At 49.2% G+C, this 12,104-nt stretch overlaps 1 protein-coding gene across 3 annotated transcripts in view; it reads left to right on the forward strand.

Moving 5' to 3' along the window:
* Positions 1-12,104, forward strand: part of Cpt1a (carnitine palmitoyltransferase 1A) — a 63,446-nt gene that overhangs the window by 19,591 nt on the left and 31,751 nt on the right. For all 3 annotated transcript variants that reach the window (XM_036200669.1, XM_036200678.1, XM_036200686.1), the window contains exons 2-3: positions 5,122-5,275; positions 8,686-8,825. In XM_036200669.1, coding sequence (XP_036056562.1) covers positions 5,135-5,275; positions 8,686-8,825 — 281 coding nt within the window. In that variant the 5' untranslated portion in view covers positions 5,122-5,134. The remainder of the gene's footprint in view (positions 1-5,121; positions 5,276-8,685; positions 8,826-12,104) is intronic.

Here is a 12,104-nt window from a genome sequence, read left to right on the forward strand (position 1 = left end):
GGTCTGGTGCGTGAGTATGTCACAGTTGGCCTACGCTCCTCCTCCTGTGGAGGGCCCTGGCTGTAGTCTCCTCTCCTGCCATGGAACACCTTTTGTCATGAACGAGGCTGCTGTGGACATGCCTGTATAGGTTTTAGTGTAGACTAGTTTGAGTTATCCTGGCCAAGGAAAGGAGTTGCTGGGTTCCATGGCTTTTACATTTTTGCTTTGTCTTGTTGAGATACGGTCTTTCTGTGTAGCCCAGGCTGGCCTTGAACACACCGCCTCGAAGGAGATTTATGCTTAGCCTGTCTTCTGGAATGACCTGACCCCATCACATTTCTATGGCAGCAGTGGGTGAGGCTCCTGATTTCTCAGTGTCCTCTACACTTGTCACTCACGGTTTGCATTCTAGCTGTTCCTGGAGTGACTCTCCAGTGCCTGTCACTCACAGTTGGCATTCCAGCTGTTCCTGGGGGTGGCACGTGCTGTGATTTGATCTGTACTTCCTGGTGGCTTCTGGGAACACTCTGACCATCTGAAGTAGCCTGTGAGGCCAACATGGAGGCTGAGGCTGACTCATCTGGCTCCAGTTCCTGCTCAGTGGTTTAAAGCAGTGAGCCTGAGTTGTGAACCGCATTGCAAGCCCACAAAGCAGCCTGAGTGCCTGCTGTGGTGAACCTGTCAGAACAAACCAGGCCTTCATCAGGTTTAGGCAGTCTTTTTGTCTCTTTGTGTCATGGAGACCAGGCTGGTAACTCACTGTGTAACCAAGGGTAACTTTGAACTGACCCTCTTGCCTCTACCTCCCTGCTGCTGGGTTTCTAGGCTTGTGCCACCACACCTGGCAGGTTCAGGTGGTTCTAAACATTAAACTCAGGTCACGTGGCAGGGACATTTCACCCTGGAAAGAACACTGTAAGTATCCCCCAGCCTCATGATTGTTCTGAGTCTAGGTTTGGTTTCTGGGCAAACCTGGGGTTCATGCCTTTGGATAGAATTGACTGCAACACGATGTTTAATCTGCTGTTAACAGCTCCTCGTGGGCTGTGGAGATGACTCAGTGGGTGAAGTGCTTGCTGAGCAGCTTGAGGACCTGAGTTTGAGCCCCAGCAGCCATGTAAAATGCTGAGTATAACACCTTTGGGCCAGTAATTCCAGCTCTGGGGTTGGCAAACAGTGGGAACAAGATACACAGACTCAGGGATCGCTCCGTCTAGCCAGTCAGCACTCTCCAGGTCCGGTGAGACACCCCGCCTCCAAACAATAAAGTTCAAGGTGATAGAGGAAGCTAGCTGGTGTTGAACTCAGGCCTTGATGCACAGACAGATACAAACACCTGGGAAGATGTGTGCACACACATACGCACAGCAGAAAAGTTTACATCAAAATAGTCCCCTTGTGTTTTAAATTTCATTAATGTATTTATTGAGTTTGTTTTTGTTTTTGCAACAAGGTCTGTCTGTAGCCCAGCCTGGAATTTAGTGTTTAGTCCCAGGCTGGTTTTAAACTTGAAACAATACTGCTGGTTCACCTTTGAGGTCATGTAAACGATTGGCAGGGTGGCCAGTCATGGAATCCTGTTCACCCAGATTGATGCCTGTGGTGCAGGGTTCATGTCTGTACTACCAGCCTCATGAGTGCTGCAGATACAGGAAGCTTAACCTGGGGCTGGCTCTGCAGTAGATAGGGTGCCTGCCTAGCATGCCCTGCCTTCATCCCCGGCAATGGATAACGTAAGTACAGGGCTCCTATCTGTAATCCCAGCACTTCAGAAGTAGATAGAGGAGGATCTGAAGTTCAAGGGAATTCCAGATTCCAGCCTCCTCACCTCGACCAGAGCTGCGTTCTGTGCCCCCTTCAGGCTGTGTATATGTGTCTGCCCAAGCACAGGTCGGTAGTGTTGCTTTCTCAGGTGGGGTCTGTGCCTTCATCACGGCCAGGCCCTGTCACGGTTTTCCAGGACGTAAAGACCCTGGGGCGTCGCTTGGGCTCTAAGTTATCTTCAGTACCAGGTCGTGTTGTCCCCTCAACCTTTTGGAGGTCAGCACAGAGCCCAAAGGCCAGTTTCCAGTTGTGTTGCCCACCAGCACGGTCCTTGTTCTTCCCACATCCGCCTGTCCCTGGCTGCTCCACCCAGGTGTCCCCTGTGACACTGACATTTCCAACGCAGCAGGTCCACAGGGGAATTGTCAGCTGCCTGCTCCCCCCGCCCCCACCTGCCTTGGGAAGTGGCTCTGCAGAGCACATAGTTCAAGGCTGGAGGGCCCCTTTTATCAGCATGGCCAGCCCGTGGGACTCAGACCTGTTGAGTTGGTTGTTATCTTCATCCCTGATGGCACCGCACTGGGCCAGGGTTGTCTGCTCCCCTCTCCTGTGCTGAGCTGAGGGTCTCCTGTCCGGCACCTCCGTTTCCTGTACCCTAACTGCCACGGAAGCATTGTTAGCTCTCTGCCTCCTCCCTGTGCCACAGGAGGGCAGAGGGGCCCTTTCTACCAGGGTCTAGGTTCTCACCTCACTGGTACATGAGAAGCAGCCAGCAAATATTTGTTGAATGAACAAGTGATTGCCAGTTGACAGGGTTTCATTCTGCAACTCAGGCTGATAGATTGATCTGGCCTCCAGCTTGTGGCATCCTTCTGCCTCATCCTCCTGAGGTCCATGCCACCACACCTAGCTTTGGTTATTATCTTTGAACTATATGGATATGTATTGATTTAAATTGTTTTTGCATTGCTGGGGATGGAACCCAGGGCCTCACAGATGTTAGACAAATGTTCTACCATTGACCTACATCCCCAATTCTACTTGTTAATGTCATGTAGCCCAGGCTAGCCTCTAGCTTTCAGTATAGCCAAGGATAACTTTGAATTCCTGATCTTCTTGCCTCTACCTCCTGAGTGCTGGGATTATAGGCATGCACCACCACACACAGTACTGGGCATCGTACCCAGGGCTTGTGCAAGCTCAGTGGGCACTCTCTCCCTGAGCTACAGCCCCAGAACCCGGTTTGCTGTTTTTGTTGTTGTTGTTGTTTTTTGTTTTTTGTTTTTTGTTTTTTTCTGGAGCTAAGGACCAAACCCAGGGCCTTGTGCTTGCTAGGCAAGCACTCTACCACTGAGCTAAATCTCCAACCCCCCATTTTGTTTTTTGTTTTTTGTTTTTTTAATACACATAATTGGGCTGGAGAGATAGCTCAGTGGTTAAAAGCACTGGCTGCTCTTCCAAAGGACCCAGGTTCAATTCCCAGCACCCACGTGGCAGCTCACAGTTGTCTGTAACCCTAGTTCCAGGAGATCCAACACTTTCATTCAGGCAAACCAATGTACATGAAATAAGAATAAATAAATAATTTTAAAAGTACACATTTAAAATTTGGGGGTTTTGTCTGAGTGTTTTGCCTGCATGCATGTGTACCATGTGCATGCAGTGCCTAGGGAAGCCAAAAGAGGGTGTAGGATCCTCTAGAACTGGAGTTACAGATGGTTGTGAGTCACCATTTAAATGCGAGGAACCAAACACAGGTCCTCTGTAAGAGCAGTAAGTGCTCTTAACCGCTGAACCATCTCTCTAGTTTTGACAGGTTTCTGAGACCTTGTGAGCCTCAGTGGGAAAGTTATGTGATGAGAACACACCCATAAATTAGATCTTATTTTTACCTCTTACCTTTTAATTTATATATATGTGTGTATGTATGTATATATGTATGTAGTGCTTTAGAGGGGACACCTAAGGCAGCTGCTGGGGGAATGAGGGAACCAAGGAGGGAGAAGGTGACATTTCTGTTGAGTGTGAGATTGGGTTGAAAGCTGTTGTCTTAGACAGACCACAGGAGTGAGTGAAAAAGAAAGGGGAAGAGCACATTATAGATCCCTCTTGTTTTATTATGTATGCGTATTAGTTGTTCTATGTGTATGTGCATGTGAGTGCAGTACCCACAGAGGTCAGATGAGGGCATCAGATCTCTTGGAGCTGGAGTTACAGGCAGTAACGAGCTGCTTGACTTGGGTTCTGGGAATAGAACCCCAGGCCTCTGCAAGAGCAGGAAACTCTTCCTGGCCATCCCTCCAGCCCAGCTCCTCTTTGTGTGTATGTGTGTGGCTAGTCACTGAGACAGATTCTGGAGATTTCTAACATTTCCTGTAGTGAGTGGGACGGGGCAAACTAGTGCAGAAAAGGCCATGTTTTGTGCAGGAACAACTAAGGCCCGATGCATGGATGCCTTAGGCCAGTTTGACTTTAGGAATGGCCTCAGAGGATCAGGACCAGTTAGGGTCTGTGCAGTTTGTGGGATGTTAGTAGAGTCTTTTTTTTCCCCCTATGTTTTTTGTGTGTTTTGTTTTGTTTTTGTTTGAGACAGTGTTTCTCTGTGTGTAGCCCTGGCTGTCCTGGAACTCACTCTGTAGACCAGACTGGCCTTGAACTCAGAGATCCTCCTGCCTCTGCCTCTTGAGTGCTGGGATTAAAGGCACGTGCCACCACCACAGCCCAGTGTAAAAAGTATTTTTATTTATTCTGGGCGGGGGGGGCAGAGCGTGCACACCACAGTGTGTATGTGAAAGCCAGAGGACAGCTTTGTGGGATTGGTCTTCTCCTTCCACCTTTACTTGGGTTCTGGGATTGAATTCACATTGTCAGTCTTTGGAGGGAAGGGCTTTTCCAGCCTAGCCATCTCGCCGCCATCGTGGAGTCTTCCAGCACTCTCTGAAGTTAGAGGGGCAGTAGCCCTGCCTGAAGGTCAGGGTTCAGGGCTGCTGGAACTCGTTTGTTGCTATTTCCGGTGTTTTCTTGACAGTTCTGGGGATGGGATGGGCTGTAAGAATATTCATCTCTGCCATGCAGGTCAATACAAGGCCGCCAGTGTCCTTTGTCATGCTGGGCTGAGGATGCCTTTGGTGATATGGTTCTGTGGGATGGGCAAAGGGCGTGGGATGGTGGTGACTTGGGCCCACACCATCGCCCTAGGCCTGTATGGAGCTGGACAGGTGAGAAGTGTGGAGTGAGGGACAGCACTGTATCTGTTGGAGACGCGTGTAGGTCTGTTAAGGCACAGGGTTAAATTTGGAGGACCTCCTTCTACTGGAGGCATGTCCCTGGTTTCTGGTGTCAGGCTTCTCTAAGCCATCTCTGTCCCTGCTCCAGGTGCCTATTCAAGATGGCAGAGGCTCATCAAGCTGTGGCCTTCCAGTTCACTGTCACCCCCGATGGCATCGACCTCCGCCTGAGCCATGAAGCCCTCAAACAGATATGCTTGTCAGGACTGCATTCCTGGAAGAAGAAGTTCATCCGATTCAAGGTTGGTTGGCTGGTCTCTGCAGTGCTGGCTGGGATTCAAGGTTGGTTGGCTGGTCTCTGCAGTGCTGACTGGGATGTCTAGTGTATCTCCTTGGGTCCCACTGAGGAGGAAATTGTGTCTTCAGTGGGTCTCTGAGAGAGCAGAGGTCTCTATGCTGGCTCAGGCTTGTGGGAGACACTTATATAGAGTGGGCTCATAGCTCCTTATTGTTGGGTTTTTAGAGGTTTTTCAGTTTATTTTTATTTAATGTTCTTTGGTGTTTTGCCTGCCTGTGGGAGGGTATCAAAAACCCTGGGACTGGAGTTACAGACAGGTGTGAGCACACGCGCAGCATGTGTGTGTCTGGTGCCCAAGGAGGTCAGAAGAGGGTGTTGGATCCCCTGGAACTGGAGTTACAGATGGCTGTGAGCCATCAAGTGGATGCTGGGAAATGAACTTGGGTCCTCTGTGTGGGACCAGAGCTAGAATCCCTTGATGGGCAAGTGATGAATTGCTGAGTTATAACCCCAGTCCAATTGTACTTTCTTTTAAAATCTCAGAAAGAATAAATGCAGGTTTGGAGCAATTGCAAACAGTCCCCCATCACCAGGGCCTGCTCCTCCAGCCTGCTGGGTACCACAGTGCCACCAGCAGAAGCTGGGGCTGTGGCAGATGTGTCTCCAGGAGCTTGTGGCACAGCACAGGCGTCCCTGGGTCTCAGTGGCAGCTTCCGGAACTTGGTGATCAGTGTTCTGTGAACCAGAGTCGTGAAGGTGCCACCTACAGGAAAACCCAAGCCTGAGAGCTGGCCAAACTTACACAGGGTGAGCAGTGCAGGGTAGGTGGCATGTGGCTGAACCCCAAAACCTTTTCGTGGAAGGCAGTGCCTTCACTCTGAGGAAGAGGGCTGGCCAGGGCCTCCACTGCTGCAAGGACCTTGGCTCCCATGTGGATTCAGAACCAGGAGGTTCAATGGGCAAGATCCCACCCTCACTTTTATGTATGGTTTTTCTTTGTTTTTTGAGACAGCGTTTGTCTGTGTGGCTTCGGCTGTCCTAGAACTCGCTCTGTAGACTAGGCTGGTCTTGAACTCACAGATCTTCCTGCTTCTGCCTTCCCAGTGCTGGGATTAAAGGCATGTGTCACAATGACTGGCTTATTTACTTATTTTTAACTCTAATGAATTACTTACTTACTTAGTTACTTATTTATCCTTGTATTTTTGAGATAGGGTCTCATTCTAGCCCAAGCTGGCCTTGAATTTAAGACAGTCATCCTGTCAGCCTCCAAAGTGCTGGCCTGACAGGGGTAACATCATACTGGCCTCTGAGAACCTTTTGGTTTTTGTGACACAGGATCTCATGTAATCCAGGGTGGCCTCCAACAGAGTAGTGAGAGATAGTTTTGAATTCTTGCTCTTCCTGCCCCTGCCTTCTGAGTGTGGTGATCACAGGTATAGGATTTTATTTTTCTTTAAAGAAAAAAGATGTTTTATTTTTTAATTGTGTGTATCACTGTGCATCTGTGTAAGGGTGGGTGTATGTTAGTTGCAGGTACCTGCAGAGACCAGAGGCATTGGATCCCCTGGAGCTGGAGTTACTGGTTGTTACTAGTTACCTGACATGGATGTTGGGAATCAAACTCAGGTCCTCTGAAAGAACAAGTGCTGTTAACTACCTAGCAATCGCTAGCTCCAAGAATGTGGTTTTAATTGAAAGATTTTTCTTCTTTGTTTTGTTTTGTTTGCCTGTGTATATGGTGTGTGTGTGTGTGTGTGTGTGCGTGTGCGTGTGTGTGCATGCACACTTGAAGGCCGGACCTTTACATTTCGTGTCTTCATCTATAGCGCTCTACTTCATATATTCAGACAGTCTCACTGAAGCCTGAACTTACTGATCCTGGCTGGTCTAGAGCCTGGCTGGTCTAGCTAGCCAGCTTGCCTCTGGAGTGCTGGGGTTACACGTGGGCACTGTTCCTGTCTAGCTTTTACATTGATTCTAGAGATCCAAATGCTGGTCCTTCCTCCAGCTTGTGTGGCGAGCACTTCACCCACGGAGCTCTCTCCCAGCCTTGTTTTACTTTTTTGAGATCGAATCTGACCCTGTAACCCAGGCTGGTCTGTAACTTAAGGCAGTTTTCCTGTTCGTCTCTCAAGTGCTGGGAAGACATGTGAGACCCCACACCTTGCTCAGAGAATTGTTGTTCTTGTTGTTGTTATTATTATTGTTGAGTTAGGGTCTCACTATGTAGCTCTGGCTACCCGGAAGCTCACTGTGGAGACCAGGCTAGCCTCAAACTCAGACCTCCGTCTGCCTCTGCTTCCCAAGTGCTGGGGCTAAATGTGTGTATCTATTAAGAATTAATTTATTATGCTGGGCATGGTGGTCCACCCCTCTAATCCCAGCATTCAGGAAGCAGAGACCAGCCTGGTCTACATAGTGAGTTCCAGTACAGCCAGAGCTATATAGGGAGACCCTGTCTCAAAGAATAAAACATAAAAACAGCAACAAAATAGATTAATTTACTGTAAGTTTCAAACAGCCAACAGAGCAGAGAGAAGACAGCAAGCATTGCTTTTCTGCCGGTTTCCAGAGCCAGCAAAGTCTGGCCAGCTCTGATTAACACAAGCCTTCTCCCACCAACCTCTTTGTGTTTCTCTGTAGCCTTGGCTGTCCTGGAACTCACTCTGTACACCAGGCTGGAGATCTGCCTGTCCTGCCTCCCAAGTGCTGGGATTAAAGGTGTGCACCACCACCACCCGGCTAACCTCTTTTTGTTAGATTTTTGAGTTGGGTGGGTGAGTATGCAGCCCAGCCCGACGACCTGAGTTCGACCCAAAGTTCCCAAGAAAGAAGGAGAGAACTGACCCTCACAAGTTGTCCTCTGACCCCTACATGTGCACCATGGTGTCCTTTTATCCACTCATGTACAATAAATGCATGTAACCAAAAACTTTAATTTAAACTTAATTCTGCTAGGTAAGGGTTATTTTACATCATATCCCAATGGTGTGAAGGCTCCTGTAAACACATCTTGATTTGGACAGGGCAAAGGGAATTTGGGAACTGGGCTCCCTGACTGCCAGACAGTGGCAGACTGGGAGTGGGACCTTATGGTGCCCAGGCTGTTAGTCATGATATGGGACCTGTGTGGTAAGTCAGGCCTAGTGATCCTGCTGACCAGGGGTCCCTCTGGGGAATCTCCCAGGGTACACTGGGGCTCAGAAGTTGGGAAAGAAGAAACTGCATAAAGGTGAAGCCATTGTGGCTCCAGGAAGAGTCTCAGCTACTGGGTACTTGGTCCTTGGTGGCCTGTATGTCACATCTTCTCCCTGCTGCCTGCTCTCCCAGCTGCCTGTTGCCCCAGGGCTGCTGCAGGGCAGTGACGGTGGCCTCGAGAGGGTGCTGCTTACAGCTGGTGTGTCTTTCCAGAACGGCATCATCACTGGTGTGTTCCCGGCGAGTCCCTCCAGCTGGCTTATCGTGGTGGTGGGTGTGATATCATCCATGCATGCCAAAGTGGACCCCTCCCTGGGCATGATCGCAAAGATCAATCGGACCCTGGACACCACGTGAGTAACCCCCCTCCTAGTCTTGGTTGGAAGATGACAGTACCCTGTTGACTATCCTTGCTTTGGGATCTCCACATGGGTCCTCTTTACTTTTCTGACCCAGTGTTGAAGTCCCTTGGACGTCTCTAGACACAGCTGCCCTGGAGATTAGGCTAAGAATGGCAGAGGCCTGGGGTACCTGCCTTCCCCAGGTGTCTCTCTCCCTAAGGTCGAGCTCTGGTGGCCTCAGAGGGCATCTCTGCCCCAGAAAGTGGCTTCCAATGTGGCTGCTCCACTGGAATTAGTCTATCCAGTGATCTGGTCCCCTGAACTGACTGTCATTGGTTGCTTAGGGACACTTCCCCTTTAGAGTGGCTTAGATTCCCCCGGGGGGTCCATTATGCCTTGACTTTGAGTTTTAGTATATTCTGGGAGCTTGAAAGTAGTTATCATCCTGTTTAGAGGCAAGGCCTGGCCAGCTTCGGGCTTTTCTTTCCTTTTTAAAATTTTTTTTCTAAAGATAGGGTCTCACTGTATAGCTCCAGCTGGCCTGACTCCGTAGACCAGGCTGGCCTCGAACTCACATACGAGTATTTTGCCTGCATGTATGTATGTATGTATGTGTACCATGTGTGCCTGGTGCCCTCAGAGGCCAGAGGAAGCTGTTGGATCTCCTGAAACAGGAGTTACAGGCAGTTGTAGCAGCCTGATATGGGTGTTGGGAACTGAACTCAGGTCCTCTGCAAGAGTAACAAGTGCTCTTAACTATTGAACCAGATAAAAAGGGGTCCTTTGTATCTGGGGTCTCCTGCTGGGTGCTGGGCCTGCTCTAGAAGGTAGCTAGGGAACATTCTATGCACTTTTCTCCTTTTCTGGAATGGCATACAGGCCTGGGCCTCATGCATGCCAGCTAACTTACCACTGAACCACGCCTCAGTCTCAGGTCACCTCTGGTGGCAGTTATTCTAGGCAGCTTCCGACAGGTCCCTGACACCACCCAGGATGAAGGATGTTAGACCCTCTCAGTGTGTAATGGCCGGACACAGGACGCCATGCCTTGGTTACCTTATGCATTATGACTCCTGCATTTAGACACATTTTTTTCCTTTTGTATTTTCTGAGACAGAAAGTCTTAAGTATCCCAGACTAGCATAGGATGACCTTGAACTCTTAATGACCTTAACCCTCCTGCCTCTCCTGGGACTGCAGGCATTTACTACCACACTGGGTTCAAACAGGTTGTTTCAGAGTTGCCCCGTGCCATGTGTCCTTCACAACATGTCTGTCAGTGGGTGTTTAACTGAGGAGAAATAGCCACAAGGTCCTTACTATGCACTTGGCTTCGTTTTCTGGCCAGGAGTTGTGAAGGCTAAGTACAATGTTGAGGGCCAGGGCTGAGAGTGTAAGTTCAGTGCCTTTGGAGGCAGTTGAGGGTGTTGGGCCCCCTGGAGCTGGGGTTACAGGTTGTTATGAGCCACTTGACTATGTATGCTGGGAACAGACCTTGATCTCAGGTCCTCTGGAAGACCAGCAAGTCCTCTAACCACTGAGCCATCTCTCCAGCCCAGCTCCCAGCTCCGGACCTTTCTGATCTTGCTTTCCTGGTTGTTCCGATGTAGAGACTGTATACTAGAAAGGATTGTAAAAGCAAACTGACAAAAGAGTGACCCCAGGGGACGCTCACAGCTGGAGGAGTTGGTTTCTGCTGACTCAAAGCCATGCACAGATTTAACCCAATAGTGTGGGTGTATTTAGGACAGCTTGGGTAGGTGCTCCGGAATCCTGGGCCTCCATGCCCTGCCCTCTGATTGAGACACCCAGGAGTTACAGAGAAGCCAGCCAACTCCTCAGCCTCCAGCCCTCCAGGCAGCATTGGTCATGCCTTTGTAAGCAACCGCAGGAGACCAGATAAAAATGCCTGTTCAGGCATTCTGCCAAGCGCCTTGTCGGCCTGGAGCCTGGAGCATCCATGGGGGGGGCTAGGTTATCGGAAGCAGCTGGTCACTGCAGACTGGACCTGTGCTGTCTGTCCTCCTCCAGGTCCTGAGAGGTGAGGGAAGCCCTGCCAGCAGCTGGGCGTGCTGTCCTGTGTGCTGAGCTGGCTGCCTGGTTGAAGGTAGCCGCAGGGCCAAGAGTTGTGCTTTGCTCTTAACATGGCCTGTGCCTCAAAGCCGGATTGCACACAGCCATGCCAGCTACTAAAACCTTGTTTAATCTCAGTCTTTATAAGATTTGTTTCTTTGTCCCTCAGGATCTATTTTCATCAACTGGGTCATCTCTGACCCAAATTTAGAAAGGCCAGGTGAAGGGTCAGAGTCCTGCAGCCTGGAAGGCTCTTCTGGAACCATCTTCCCATTGAGGATAGAGTTCCCGTGTCCCTAGGCTGTGATTTTGTTTGATTAGATCTGAAAAGAAGATGAAAGAGGTTAGAGACATAGCTGAACTTTGAATTACTTCTTTATTTATTTTTTTCTACTTTGGTTTTTAAGACAGGATCTCTCTATGTAGCCCTGGATATCCTGAAACTTGCTGTGTAGACCAGGCTAGCCTTGCAAACTTAGAGAGCTCTGTCTGCCTCTGCATGCGACACTATGCCTATCTTGGATTATTTTAAAAATCTTATTCTATGTGTATGCGTGTTTGGCCTACATGTATGTCTGTGTACCATATATGTACCTGGTGCCTTCGGAGGTTAGAAGAGGGTATCAGATCCCCTGGAACTAGAGTTCCATGTGGTTGTGAACCTCTATGTGGGTGTTGAAAATTGAACCCAGGTCCTCTGGAAGAGCAGCCAGTGCTCTTAACTGCTGAGCCATCTCTCCAGCTCCTTGAATGCTAGGTTTGACCAACTGTGGGAAAATACATTAACCTCAGAAGAAACTTGTCTCTGTTACTTACATGATATTAAGTTAATGTTTTCTAATATCAGAACTTTTATGGTTCTGTATGCAATTGTTTTTGATTGTTTGGGGACTCTTAGTTTGTTTAAATAGAATATCTTTTATTCATTCCTTAGCAGTTCCATACATGTCAACAGTGTATCTTGATCATACCCATTCCAACTCTCCACACCTACTCTTTTTTTTCAATCTATTGAGTCTAAATAGTGCCCCTGCTGGAGTGTCCACTGATCCAGTTGCCTTGACCTTGGTCCACGGCCTCAGTGAGCCCTTGTGTGCAGCGGTATCATATCCAGAAGACAGCGTTTCTCAGCTCTCCTCCCCACCCTCCTGCTTTGCATTATTTCACCCCTTCTTCCTCAATGTCTCTTGAGCCTTAAAGAGGAGGGGGCTAGTTTGC

Source organism: Onychomys torridus, chromosome 1, assembly GCF_903995425.1.
Source record: "Onychomys torridus chromosome 1, mOncTor1.1, whole genome shotgun sequence".
NCBI classification, from domain to species: domain Eukaryota; kingdom Metazoa; phylum Chordata; class Mammalia; order Rodentia; family Cricetidae; genus Onychomys; species Onychomys torridus.